Source organism: Clinocottus analis, unplaced genomic scaffold (genome assembly GCF_023055335.1).
Source record: "Clinocottus analis isolate CAN_PGR_092001 unplaced genomic scaffold, fCliAna1.0.p SCAF_22, whole genome shotgun sequence".
NCBI classification, from domain to species: domain Eukaryota; kingdom Metazoa; phylum Chordata; class Actinopteri; order Perciformes; family Cottidae; genus Clinocottus; species Clinocottus analis.
Window position 1 is genome coordinate 3,366,342 of NW_027175954.1, and position 14,585 is coordinate 3,380,926.

General features: G+C 39.8%; 2 protein-coding genes across 2 annotated transcripts; one reads left to right on the plus strand and one right to left on the minus strand.

Annotated features, from left to right (window-relative positions):
• Positions 1 to 616: 616 nt before the first annotated feature.
• Positions 617 to 2,606, minus strand: clrn2 (clarin 2). Its single transcript, XM_068589297.1, has 3 exons — positions 2,144 to 2,606; positions 1,259 to 1,438; positions 617 to 1,146 (listed from the first exon to the last, which is right to left on the minus strand). The coding sequence occupies exons 1-3, from the start codon at positions 2,394 to 2,396 to the stop codon at positions 878 to 880; spliced, it is 702 nt and encodes a 233-aa protein (XP_068445398.1). The 5' UTR covers positions 2,397 to 2,606; the 3' UTR covers positions 617 to 877.
• A 1,113-nt stretch (positions 2,607 to 3,719) lies between these two features.
• Positions 3,720 to 13,824, plus strand: tapt1b (transmembrane anterior posterior transformation 1b). The gene is made up of 14 exons (XM_068589200.1): positions 3,720 to 3,947; positions 5,425 to 5,555; positions 5,655 to 5,773; positions 6,254 to 6,416; positions 6,535 to 6,670; positions 7,085 to 7,182; positions 7,271 to 7,340; positions 7,518 to 7,598; positions 7,767 to 7,876; positions 9,194 to 9,253; positions 10,120 to 10,188; positions 10,304 to 10,380; positions 10,479 to 10,651; positions 11,292 to 13,824. The coding sequence occupies exons 1-14, from the start codon at positions 3,764 to 3,766 to the stop codon at positions 11,543 to 11,545; spliced, it is 1,725 nt and encodes a 574-aa protein (XP_068445301.1). The 5' UTR covers positions 3,720 to 3,763; the 3' UTR covers positions 11,546 to 13,824.
• The last annotated feature ends 761 nt before the right edge of the window (positions 13,825 to 14,585 follow it).

A 14,585-nucleotide genomic window follows, 5' to 3' on the forward strand; every position in this document is an offset into this window, starting at 1 on the left:
GAGGGAAATATTGGAGGCTACTTTTTTCTTGTCTGACAACTTTAGAATTAGTTAAATAATACAACACATAATCAACAAGTAAAATAATCATAAAATAATAAAAATGATGCAAACATTGATGCATCAACAACTATTATAGACTCCAATGATATGGTGTGATAGGTATGAGCCACTCTGCATTATGATTTTAAAAAATTTCACTCTCATAAATAATATTTTTAGAATTAGGAAATCCTCACAATACAAGACATTGGAGAGATTATAATATAATATAGAAATCAAAACGAAAAGACAATGCTTCAGGTCATTATGCAATAACAACAACAATAAAACACAAACATGTACTTCAACTATAATAATTTAATTGATGTACTGTGTAAATATTAGAGTGTTAATGTCCAGGACATTATAACCAATTTAATGTAATAGAAGTCCGTTAATGAGAATGACTTAACCTTTATAACAGCTGACTTCTCAAGATGTAAGGAACTTTTTATGACCAAGAAAAAGTGAATAAAATCAATTGATGAGAAATATCTTTCTGTTAATGAAAGATTGTCTACATTACATACATAAATCTACAATGACTCTAAAAACAAAAATAGAATCCCAAGACTTTAAGTGAACCATAAAGTGACTGACATACATATCAGTTAATAAAATTCTAGACATATAATAAAAAAAAAACCAATAATGATGTATTTACATTTTGCAGCTATAGACAGAATATAACCAACACAGGATGTCCAGAATGCAACAGGTACGTTTGGGATGCATGACTCTTGGCACTGGCACAGTGATGGTTTCACTCTGCTGTCAGTCATTGTGGTTTCCTCCATTCGGCAACCAGTGATCTAAATGCTCCTCGGTTGGTCTTTCAGTAGAGTAGGTCCAGACTAGAGATTGTGGGTTCTTCTGGTTTCTTAATCTCAGGTTTGGGTAGTTTGATCCGACTCATGGCAACTACTCCACAGACGGCAAAGTGAGTCGCGATGCTGCCCACGCCCAGCCAGAAGGACCAGTCCAGGCTGTTGTCCAGCACAACCAGCACAAAGAGGTTCTCCTGATGATTGGCCACCCGCTCGGTCAGATTATGGTGCCTCACGGCTGCGAGGAAACACAGCACGCCCAGGGCACCGAAAAGAGCTGGAACAAAAATAGAGAGGTGAATTTCAGAAGCGCCAGGAAGTGAAAAACTCATCAACAATTGAGAGAGCTTCTTAGGGAAAGAGTCAATATGAAAAGTAGCCTCACACACCAGCGATGATGTTCCACAGGTAGAGTCCTTTGAGCCCTTTAATGCTCTGGTAGGGAACTTTGCGTGCATTGTATATGCAGAAAGACAGACTGACCAGCGCGAAACCCACAGCCACCAGCAGGAAGAGGATCACCATCATGTGAAGGCCGCCGTTTAATGCCCGCACAAGCTTTGGGAAAACTGGACCGAGAAGAAGCACAGGTAAATAAAAACACAGAACACAGCTTAATGTCTCAGCATTTCTCTTTTTTTTCTGATTATCACACGTGTACATAACTACAAAGATGGAGGGACACCTCTTGATTAACGGCTGTGTACTGATATGAGGAAACACCAAAAAGTTATGTTGCATACTTGCCTGAAAATGTTGTACGTTCGGAGCTCATGTTTTAATGTGAAGATGTTATATAATTGTATATATGTTTGTATAATATTGAAGTCGATAAACTAATAAGCTTGCAAAGCTATCTCTGGATGTTTGTAGATGTAATGAAATCATTCTAATGTAAAAATAAATAATAATAATAATAATAATAATAACAATAATAATAATAATAATAATAATAATAATAATAATAATAATAATAATACTAATAATAATAATAAAGAGTATTGTGCGATATAATCCCTAAAAAATCATTGTGTTCCACTTCATGTTCTAAGCTATTTGTTTACATTTTATTAAATACTCAAGACCGTGTTTTATGCTCTATTGAATCAGATAGACATAATGGAAAAAATAATCTGAAGGCAATGATGATCTCAAGAAACAATCCACTTTGAATCCAACATTTACATTTTGGACTTCATGTTGTAATTCCATGGTATTAATACAACATGGTGTGTATATAATGTAGATGAACAGAAAGCAGTATTTGACCCTACTGTATATTTTGGAGCGCCTGTTGCCGAGCCCACACTTCTTGGTCTTTCCTCCCTGGAACAGCCCGTAGTAAATGTCCCCGATGAACTGCTCCATCTCCGGGTGGGACGCGTTCACTATCTCCGCCCCGGTCTTACACAGGATCCGTCCGGTGACCCACCGCTCCGTGGACAAGGCCACGACCAGCAGCACCACCGAGCCGACACAGAGCACCGAGGCCACCGAGAAGGTTATCCGTTTCCACAGCGAAGGCATCTTACGAGCCCATGCTGCCCCGAGGAAGGTAACACGACGCCGGGCAGCGAGCGCGGAGCGCACTCGGCGATCACCATGAGTTTACTCTGTAGTTTGTAAAAAAGGGGGAATTAATCATACTCGGGTAAATAGTTATTTCTCTCGGTGAAATGCCGCGTGTATTGTTATGTGAGTCCACAGACAGAGGAAGAGAAACCGAATCCATGGTGGTCAAAGAGATCCGTTACTGGGAGAAACTCTATCCCTGCCCAGTGCGCGGCTACCCTCCCTCCCTCCCTCCCTCCGCTCTCTCCTCTTTATTCAGCGGACGAATTAACCTTTGCGGTCTGGAAGTGTGTCACGATTGGTGTCATTAAGCTCACGCAAGCGTATAGCTAATGGTGTCAGAATGACAGATGTGGTGCTCTGCAGCTCCCTAAAGGTCGGGTCAGAGTGTGAAACACACAGGGGTCAATGGGTTCAGGCTCGGATTTATATCATCCATCTCCAGCCTTTCATCTGCATCCATGCATCTCTCATAGTTTCTTGCCCGTATTCATTAAGGTTCAGCTGCAATTTGTGGTGTAAAGTAATAAAGTAGGCTCCATTTCATATTGAGCAATGACCCAGGCCTCCAGGGCAGGAGCAAAACAAATTAAAAGATGTTCTAAGGGCAGTTTTATATGTGACTGCATCACATTTACGCCATTGAAAGGTCATGACATGTCACCATGCATCGATAATTATTCACAAAGGATATTTTTGTACTTTTGTTTTGTTATTGTTATGTTATGTTATGTTATCGCTTTGGTATTTAAATTGTTCCATTAAATTGTATATTTTACTTCATCATGTTAATGTTATGTGATATTGTATATGTTGGTACTTTATATTGTTATTGCTATATATTATCGTTTATAATACAAACCTCTTTGTTATATTGTATATTTTAAATGTATCATGTTAATATTATGTTGTATAAAGTTATGATTCATAATAGAATAATTTTATATTCATAGTGTTTTGCTATATTGTATATTTTTGTACGTTTTAGTTATTGTTATGTTATTGTTTATAATGGAGTCTTATTCCCTATATCCACTGTAATTCTCTGACATGCTTGGAAAAGGAGGGTTGAACTGAGGGACAAGTTGTTGTCCCAGTTCTGTTTCTCTTTTCCTACATATATCTACGTATTCAAATTGCCCGCCAATTGCCCTTCCAGGACCATCTGAAGGCTACGCGACTCAAGCCTTGTGAACGTTCCGTTGACGCGACTGTCTTTTAAAACGCTCTGGTTAGAACCCCGTGTCGACGTAATGACGACAGAGCGTGTGACGCAGATGTCAGTCGCTCGCTCAGGCATCAGATGAGACCGTTTGGCGAAGATGGCGGACTCGCTGTCGTCAGGTCTGGGTGAGGAGCAGGAGAAGGAGAAGGAGAAGGAGGACAGGGAGTGCGGCGGGAAGGCTGCCAAAACAGAGGAGAACCAGGAGAAAGATGGAGCCACAGAGACGTTGGGGTTTAACGATAAAAATGACGGCACGAAGGGGAAGAAACGCAACCTGTCAGGTGAGAGCTAGCCTCGTTGTTACAGCCACAGTTTGACAGCGCTAGCTAGCTGCTGAAGGTTTTTTTGTATTATTTTAGTTTTATTTCATATTGCTGCGAAACATTTGTTTGGTTTGATAATATAACTGCACTTGTATATGTGGTTATCTGTTGCTTGAGTATGCAGTTACAATTTTAACCAGCTAACAGTCAACGTTCAGTCTGCAGCTTTGCTCCGAGTTTGAACTTTGAGTAACGTATAGGTAACGTTATGTGGCTAATTTATGTTATGTTATGCATGCAAATTATTATCCGACTGTCTGTACGACATCTCTGTCGCATGTAAACACGCAGGAGTTAAATAGGCCAGTTTGCTTCTCTGTCAAAGTAAGACGAGCTGTGTCTGCACAGGCGCATTCAGAAGTGCTGCTAAAAAGGTCTCGGTAAATGGCACTGCCAAACGTATGGGGACACCTATCTTCACATTGTGTACTTTTGGCCTGGCGCTGTTTTATCATGGTCGTCTCGGATTCTTGGTTCTAATTAAAGCCCTTCAATGATTTAGGCTTGCACTTCCATAACGTTTTGAGGGACTGATTCAAAAGACCGGTCAAAATAGGTCATTCCACATAAAACATGTTGACTTTACACAGTAGGAAAAGCACAAATGACACTTATAACGTCATTTATTCACATTTACGCCTCATGCTTTTTCTCTGCTGTGCTTATTGATGCAGTAGGGGGTTGAAATACACTGAATTTCTTTACCATCTACTATGGGTCAGGTTTTGTAAAATGTTTGTTTCTTACTCTTTTAAGAACTCAACTTGATACCGTTTTTCATTTGACCTTTTTTGCCTAGTAGACATCCACATATTTCATCTCATTTCATAACGTAGGCTCAAAAGTTCAGAATCCAGATCCAACCCAACAATGCACAAAGTCAAGCCCATAACGAAAAGTCTTTCACACTTAAGTGTAGAAGAGCTTGAGCCTCATTCAACAATTTGTGGATGAATTTCAACCTCAACTGTGAGCCGGTAGTTATCACCCTACATCAGTCGTCCGCCTCATGAATGCAGTGGGATGACTAAATAGGAGAAAATCCCTGCTGCCAGGATTCAAAATTCTTTGGAAAACTCTATCTAGAACAGTGAAGGTTCTTATAGCAGTAGGTTTATGGTTTTGAATGAGAGGTTCTGCAATGACATCTGGGTGTAATATTTGTTTGTGTGGATATGTCTGGTCATATAGTGAAGGTAGATCATATCAATGCAAATTTTTTTAGTGTATTATTTGTGAAGGACTCCTATGTTTACAAAGTAAATACAGGCACCTGCTGATAACCAGTGAATGAAGTCACCAAAGATTTCTGGGGTTGTAGTTATTTTTTATCAATAAGGTGTGAGACGTCAATGGCAGGCAAATTTCTCTTCGAAAGTTGCAAGTATCTATGTGTGTGTTTAATGCTTTGCCTCTTGTCCAATTCTGGCTCTAGACTTGTCTCTGGTCAGATTCATAACCACTGAGCTGACCAGAGGATACTTCCTGGAACACAATGAGGCCAAATACACCGAGCGCAGAGAGAGGGTCTACACCTGCCTCCGCATCCCCAAAGAGCTGGAGAAGGTAAACACACAAACAATTTGCTGTGAGATGTCCTTGTAGAAGTCACAGATACATCAATATTCTCATTATACGTGTCTAACTCTCATTATTTATCTTTAGTTGATGACATTCGGCTTCTTCCTCTGTCTGGATGCCTTTCTCTATGTGTTCACCCTGCTGCCCCTCAGGGTGATTTTGGCCCTTTTACGGCTCATCACATTGCCTTGCTGTGGCCTCAGGTGAAGTATACACTTTGGTATTAGGGATGCAAATTATAATACTTTTCCTGAATAAAGCACTGTCTTTTTAAAAATACCTACTGTTTTGATTCATGAAAGGCATTATAGCTGCTGTAATAAGTTGCATAATTGGATGTTGCATCCTGTCCTTCCTCTGTGCAATATAAGTAAGTAGTAAAGGGAGACTGCAACTAACAATTAATTCTGCCTAGTTTCTCTAAATTGTTTAGTCTATAAAATTTCAGAAAATAATGAAGAATTGTCATGACAACAAGACTAGCATGAAGATATATAGTTTTAAATAATAAATACCTTTTTGTGGCAATGTCAACATTTGTAAACAGAAGCAATCAGTGTGGCATTGTTCTCAACCTCTTGGGGGCAGTAGAGCTCTTTCTGATTTTGTTCAAATGGATGATAACCTGTCCTCATCTTCTTTGTCTTCTCAAGACAAGTAATGTGTTTTTGTTATCGTTTTAGTGGCTCCCGTCTGCTCCAGCCAGCTCAGGTGTGTGATGTGCTGAAAGGCTTCATCATGGTGCTCTGTTACTCGATGATGAGCTACGTGGATTACTCCATGATGTACCACCTTATCAGGGGACAGTCTGTTATCAAACTGTACATCATATACAACATGTTAGAGGTACACACAGATGATACTGCAATACCACAATCTATAGCTCTTGAATGTACTGTGCAGTGAGCCGCCAACTCATTCGCTCTCCTCCCTCTGTTTGCCCTTCCCCCTGTTGTGTTGTCAGGTGGCGGACCGTCTGTTCTCATCATTTGGTCAGGACATCCTAGATGCTCTGTACTGGACAGCCACCGAACCCAAGGAGAAGAAAAGAGCGCACATAGGCGTGATTCCTCACTTCCTCATGGCTGTGCTCTATGTCTGTATCCTCACAGAGAGAGACCTGTTTATAAGGAATTATGGGCTAATTGAGTTTTCTTCTTTTTTCTATGCAAAATGCCAGAAGTTGGCAGACTTCTGTTCTTATGTGATAGTAAATAAAATATCTTTAGGTTTTAGACTATTGTTCGGACCACAGAAGACATTTAAAGATGTCAACTTGTGCTTTGAGAGACATTTTTCACTTGTGTTGGGCATTGACAAAACAATGTCAGTTTATTGAAAATAGTCTGCTGATGAATCAGTAACGTAATCATAAGTTGCAACTTCACACACCTGTTATCTATCAGGCTATTTGAACATGGATTATAGTGGACGCACATCACAATGAACACACAGCATGATTTTCTTTACTGAAGCCCTCAGCATAATTTTTTCCTCAGCACGTTTATGTCTAGTTCTCCATGCCATCCTCATCATGGTTCAGGCCACCACTCTAAATGTAGCCTTCAACTCCCACAACAAGTCCCTGCTCACCATCATGATGTCAAACAACGTGAGCAGAATGCACACAGAAACATAAACTCAATCAAAAGGACATGCTGCATGAGCTCAGGCATTTAAAAACAAAAATTCTGTTGCAGTTTGTGGAGATCAAAGGAAGCGTGTTCAAGAAGTTTGAAAAGAACAACCTTTTCCAGATGTCCAACAGTGGTAAGTGTTGAATGATACCTAAAAGAAAATACGTGCCACAAAATCAGAGGTCTGTGGATATTTTGTAACTCAGCCTTTGAACTCTGTTATTCGGGACAAGGTACATTTCTGGAATCGAGCTCAGCCGCAGTGAGTTCAAAGTAGGTTAATCCAGGATTGATTTTTTTTTTCTCGCAGACATAAAAGAGAGGTTCACCAACTACATCCTCCTGCTCATCGTCTGTCTGAGAAACATGGAGCAGTTCTCATGGAACCCTGGTAAATAACGCAGCACAGCTATAATGTGACATTACTGAAATCTATGCAGCTGGTTTCTATATGACAGAAGTTACCTCACGCTTCTTGGTGTGGCTCAGCACTTCGCGATCACTGTCATTTATAACTAATGTTCTATTGACACTGATCAGTTTTTTTTTGTGTTTTTAGACCACTTGTGGGTGCTGTTTCCTGATGTCATCATGGTGATAGCCTCCGAGGTGGCTGTGGACGTTGTGAAGCACGCCTTCATCACCAAATTCAATGACATCAGCGCTGATGTGAGTCCTGTTTTGCATATTTACTTTCCCAGTTTATCCTTTAGGTTGTGGTTACAAGTGAGACAGCAAAAGGAGCGATGCTGTTGTTTTTAAAGACAGTCAATCAAAAAAGAGTACATATAAATTAATCTTATTCTAGATCCGTCTTGATTGGACCATTAACTGACAAAGCTCAGTTAATGGTCTTTTTAAGCTGAAGTCACTACATGTGTTGGCCAAGCATGATCTGTATTGTATCAGTATCATGATGACTGTACATTTAAAGCCATCATATTGTCATTAACATGTGTCAATTTTGCAACATAAAAAGTTAATATGGAAAATTGTCACCATTAAGAAAATGCAGAATTAGCTATTAGCAGTTCCTCTGGATGAACAAACAAGTTGAACTGGATCACTTTTATACGGAAGAAAACTTAAAAACATGTTGATTCTGTGACAAATTCTTGAGTTTTGTTATTTATTTATTTGCGATGGACATTGGAAAGTAAAAGTCACACTAGATCTCTATGTGACTCTGATAAAGTTTGACTTTTGACACTTACTGCGACATTCGATGGCAGGGTAAACAGCTTGTAGTAATATCTAACAACCACACAGATCAGTTTGGGATGTAAAAAGCAAAAATCCATCAGCTGACAAAGACAGTGAGATGCAGTCGAAAGCTCAGGAAAAAGCTAGTAAGTGGACCTTAGGTCAAGATTATCTCGTTCATCTACTTGTCAAAGGTGAATGAATGTTTAATCTCTACAGACTTGGCTCTATTTCATTCGACTCCACTGATTTACACCAGGTGTGTTTTGCAAACTGGTGCTTTGTTCTCTCTTGTTCTCCTTGTTCTCACCCACCAGATACTCTGTAGTATCAGATGGATACTGTCAGTCAGTGCAGACATTTCTTTTCTTGTTTCATCAGGAGTTTTTCTTCCCACCTCCTTCCCGCTTGTGTTCTCTTCCTGTGTGATTTCCTTCAAGGAGTTGTAACTTTGGTTATGTAACGGAGCCCAACTCCACAGGAAGGGATTAACCCCTTTATCTCTCAAGTGTCAAACCCAATCACACAAACCACACTCAGCGAGCGTTCAAGCACTTGTGTATCTATGCTTCACTTGAATCATATAAACATTTTTAGCTTTTTTCTTTTTACACCAACTTTATCAAAATTCAATTTGGCTCATTTCCGGCCACTACTCATCCTGTATAGTCCCTATATACGAACACATATGTGATAAACATAATCAGAGACCCCTGTCATTTCATTTTGGATGTTTATAAATTGGCTGACTGGTGATGTGGGACCGGTTGTGTCGTTTTCCAGGTGTACGGAGAATACAGAGCCAGCCTTGCCTTTGACTTGGTCAGCAGTCGACAGAAAAACGTGAGTAAAATTAGTTAAAATTCAGATTTGTCTCTAAACTAAAACCAGTTTCTCAAACTTGGGGTTAGGATCCAATGTGGGGTCATCTGTTGGGGACACAGGTTGAAGTAATTTAATACTTGTATTATACACTGTGCTTAGTTCAAATAATGTTACTACTGTACATCGTCATTTTTATACAACCCCACTCTGGTGCGGCATTCTCCTGAAAGAACGTAAAAGGACATAATATTTCATACTTAAATTAATTATAATGAGATAATCCCTAAAATTAGATAAACCCTTGGACTTACAGACAAATTGCAAGGATCAAATTAAGTCACAGATCATGAAAGTTTGAGACATTCTTAACGACGGGAGAGTATTATGGATAAAATCATCACTGTCTATATTGTAATATCAATACATATCTGGACTTTGTAATTTTCTCGAGATTAATTTGTAAAACAGCTGCAAGAGCGCAAAAACATCTGCGCTTATCTGTATTTATTTTTCTTGTGATTTCTTAAGTTGCAGTGCGCAGATGACATAGTTTATAGATACATTAGGGACAGGAATGTTTGTATTATCGTCTTGCAGGTGACCTAAATACCTGAAAAATTACCCAGAATGTCCAAATACAAGCAGAGATACACAGGGTATACTCACCACTGTGTAAACAGTAATATTAGTAACATTTGTTTAAATGCTGAATGCCAAACAGACACTGATATTTGCAATATTGAGGAAATGCCCTCTAGTCTTTCCTAGTTTGTCCTAATTTGATTAAGTATTATTATGTAATGACTAATGCATTGGTTGCGGATGAAGAAGCATGTTGATTGTGGTTGATGCATTGTGAGAAAGTGTTTTAAATGTGTCTCCAGGCTTACACAGACTACAGTGATTCAGTATCCAGAAGAATGGGCTTCATCCCACTTCCTCTCGCTCTGCTGGTCAGTCACTGCTTATGAAAACATCCATTGCTCTCGATATTGTGTGTGTTCTATTGTCTATTGTTAATATACACCGATCACTTATCTGATTATTTGTTTGCCTTTCTATTTTCAGTTGATCCGAGTGGTAACCAGCTCAGTGAAGATCCAGGGTTCGCTCTCTTTTATGTGTGTGCTGCTGTTCTACTTGGGGTAAATGTCCAGTGGTCTTTTCACATTTGCAGCGTTTTCGGTGTTTCTTCTGAAGTATTTCACATATTCACGTTTTGTGTCTCTGTGTTTGTGAGCAGGATGATCACTTTGAAGGTGCTCAACAGTATTGTTCTGCTGGGGACATCTTGTGTGTTTGTCAAAGCTGCAAACATGGAAGAAAAACTCTTCGACCCTCCACCCTCAGTTGTCTCCAGCCGTGCGAACTCCAAGGCTCACCGCACCAAACACGACCACACTTCACCACAGCAAGGTAGCGTTTTTTCTATCTTCATGTTGCGGAAATGCTAAATACAGTATTGAGTAAATCCAAAATCCCACCCTATTAGTTAAGATAGGATAAGATGTACTTTCTTGTCTTGCTTGGGCAATAGTGCTACACACAACGTAACGTAATGAACGTAAAACAATACATAGCCAGCAAGACATCACAGCGGTACATCTAAAGACGCAGTAGAAATGCCCTGTTCGATAAGATATTTAAATACAAAGAGATAATAACTGTTACTATGTCTGTTAAGCTACATATGCAGTTTATAAAGACAGCAGCAGATTTTGTCCGATTTTTTTCCCCCGAAACAATGGATTCTGGATTTAACGAAGAAGTAGTCAAACCTAGACTTTTCATGTCGTGTCGGCAATTGTCGATTTAAAAAACATTAGTTGTAAGTGTCAGATTCTATTGGTGATTGTTGGTGAGCTAATTTAGTTCCAAGAGTTGGTTGAAAACGCTGTCGCTGAATTACTGTTTTATTGTTTCCATCTCACCTGTTGAGTTGGTCTTAAGCATTCGCTTGATGACTAATATTCGTGATACTAAGCTCAAAGTCTGAGGCCAATGCTGCACACTCCTCTGCTGCCTGTAATGACATCTACCACTTTCTCTCTATTAGAACCCACGACTTACAAAGAAGGAGTATCACTGGCAGCAGACAGCTTTCCGCCTGCCAACATGGCAGAGAGCTCTGCCCCAACACTCCCCAAAAGCGACTCGGACACATTCCTGACCACGCCAGACGGGGAGGACGATGACAAAATCATCAACGCCAACACGGGACTGGAAGGGGACAGACTCGAACACAGAACGCCCAAGAAAGATTTACTGGAAATAGACCGCTTCACCATCTGTGGCAATCGAATAGACTGAATGCCACGTAGAACGACCAGTCAGCGTTAAACCTTAACAGCAAGGTTCAGGGATCAGACACGGGTCACGGAGCACGCTCAGACCCGACGTAGTTTTGTGCACCTGACCCTCGGAGTATTTATTTATTTATTACTGACAAAACCAGCGAAGGCATAAAGCTGTTACTGCAAGCGTCAGAGGTCCCTGCAGATGTTTCCATCTGGTCCAGTCGGCACCTCGTGAACCAGGTAGACTCCGAGGAGGAGCCTTGGTTGACGTGGCAACCTGAATACATGCTTTGCTGATGACGAAGATTAGGAGAAAACTGGCATGCAGATCTGGGGCAGCGCACGAAGAGAGAAACGGAAAACTGCACCTGTGAAATAGTTCAACACGGGTCGGTGTGTGATCTTAGGGACATGACAGCTGGACTGTGCGAGTACGTGTTCAAAAGCACAAGCTTATGTATGTACAGTGCAGAGTTGTTTTTAGAAAGAAGAAAACTTTTTTTTTTTTTACATGATTTTTACTTCAAAATGCTTGAACAACTATAATATTTCAAATGAATTTTTACGAAGAATCTTCAATCTTTTTACTAAAAATCGAGCTGCAGGTAATGGTCGAAATACACGGAGCACGGACGTGCCGCCACACACGCATCCATTATAATCAGCTGCAGCTGCTTCACTGACCACAGAAGCTGCAAGCATAGCACTACTCATCTCTAGTTCCCTTTTTTGATGTAAAACAGCCCAAAAACGAGTACATCAATTTACACATTTTTTAACAATAATAACCTCCTTGTACCAGAGGTTCTGCAACGCATCAAAGCAACCTTGTGGGTGTTTTTAACATATCACAATACAATAAATCAACCAAATTAATGTGTTTTTACGTAAATCTGTAGTTAAATCGATCCAGTGAATTAATTAAGTACCCGTTAATAATCAACGGCATTCTATATTTGGCTAAATTCAATGTGCACACAGTGAAGGCGTCACACAACCGCACCACCGATGTGATGCGCTCCGTGTATTTTGACCGACTCATAATCATATTAACACATGATTGAAATCTCCAAATTGCTCTGCAGACATACATTTAAAAAATATTTTGTTTTAAATTGAGTTACTAACTGTTGAACTTGGCTGCAGTGACGCAAAGTACAGTCAGGCGCTTTTACCTTTTTGACACAGGTAAAAAGTTTAGAAATTTCTGTATCAAGCTGTTTGTGGTAATGTTGTTACTTTGAAGCACTGAGATAAGATGCTGCCTGTTTGTCAAGACATAAGTATTTATTTTGAAGAGGACTCCAAGCCAGAAAGATTTGGATGATGTTTCATTTTGATGTGAAGTTTTTTTTTTCTCTTCAATATGCTCTATGTGTACACTAACCATTCAAGTAAGTAGTCTACAGAAAACCATGTCTCGGTGTAACACCACTGTGTTCTTGATCTCATTTCAAATTCAAGCTACGAGACACTGGCATACCAGCATCAATTCAACATGTTTTATAATTCTTCTCCACCATCTTTGTTGTGAAAAATACTTGAAGGAAGGTGAAATGTTAAAGGATACCTGAAGGCTTCTAAATACCAGGAAACCTATTAGAGGATCATATACAGCACTATGCCAACCCAGCTGTATTTCTTTTTTGATTGGGCCAGTAAGCTACACAATAACCAAAGTCAGACTTGAACCCTGAAGGCTGTTGGCATTGTTCATCGTGGTCATCGGTTGCTGGCTTTAGTTACTGAAATAAGCTATATTTTAATGACACTCACAGAAGTAAGCAATTTGAGTTGCAACTTGGACAATAGATGAAATAAGCATCGCACAACATGAATTATTAGTAACATGGAGGGAAGCAAACAAAGAAACACAATACTAAAATGTATCTGTGTTTCATTTCTCATGGACCTTCTGGGTTTTTCATCGATCACTATAGGTATATATTGTTTATAAAACAATTGGCTTCAATGTAATACACGAGAGGGCACAAGCGGATCAAATCTAACCCGACTCGAAGAAAGTCAATACAGTAAAATAAATAAGTGCTTTTTTTGTGTGTCTGTGTGTGTGCGCTTGTTTGCGTGTGTGTGTGTGTGTGTGTGTGTGTGTGTGTGTGTGTGTGTGTGTGTATGAGAGATCATTTGCAGTGCATGAATGTATCTCACTACCTAAAGACATATATGTATGAATCAGTTATTTCATTGTTTTACATTTTTCATGTCCATATCATTTATGTAACATATTTCCTACATGGTAGAAGGAGAATAAAACAAGATTTTGTTTTGTAATTCCTTGTGGTGTGATGTGACTATTTTACTGTGTGTGGGTGTGTGTGTGTCAGGAACAGTAGCGGGTGTTTCACTGAAAGGAGTCACTGCAGGCTCTGTTCACAGGGCAAAACACTGCAGTCCACTGTTCCCCCTGAATGGACATTTGGGGGGGTTTCTGTCATCACAGTCGGGGACTTTTCTTCCTTTTTTCAGGGTCTAACGCTGTTGAATGATCCACTTCTAGATACATGACTTGTGTTTTCCTGATTGCATCAACATACAGGTTTACATTAAACTAGTATCGTGTATCCCGTTGAGTGACAGAGGAGGCGAGGGGATGAAAGAGAGCGGTGATATATCAAATACCTAACCCGAGCCTATGATGTTGCTTTTAAACTGAACTTTGGGTCCCCCTCTCCCTCCCCCTTGAACTGTCTGTGCTTGCCAAAGTTTCACTACCCTTGACCATCAACCAGATAAACTTCAGCTGAAAGTCAGCGGCTGAGTGTAGGGTGGGCGACCAGCCTCACATTCATACAGACACCCTCTGAGTTTATGTTGATCCACAGTATAACTATCTGACCTCTAATGCTCAGGTGAATCACATACCGACTCTTAGCTCTATAATACACATTACAGACAGGCCCTTTACACTAATGATATATAGCAGGTCATCGTTGGAGTCGATTGTTGTAGTATAAAAAAAAGAATGTAAGCGATCAATATTATGTAGGAATCATGTACTTAAATAAAATGGTCAATTGACAATGTATTTTGTT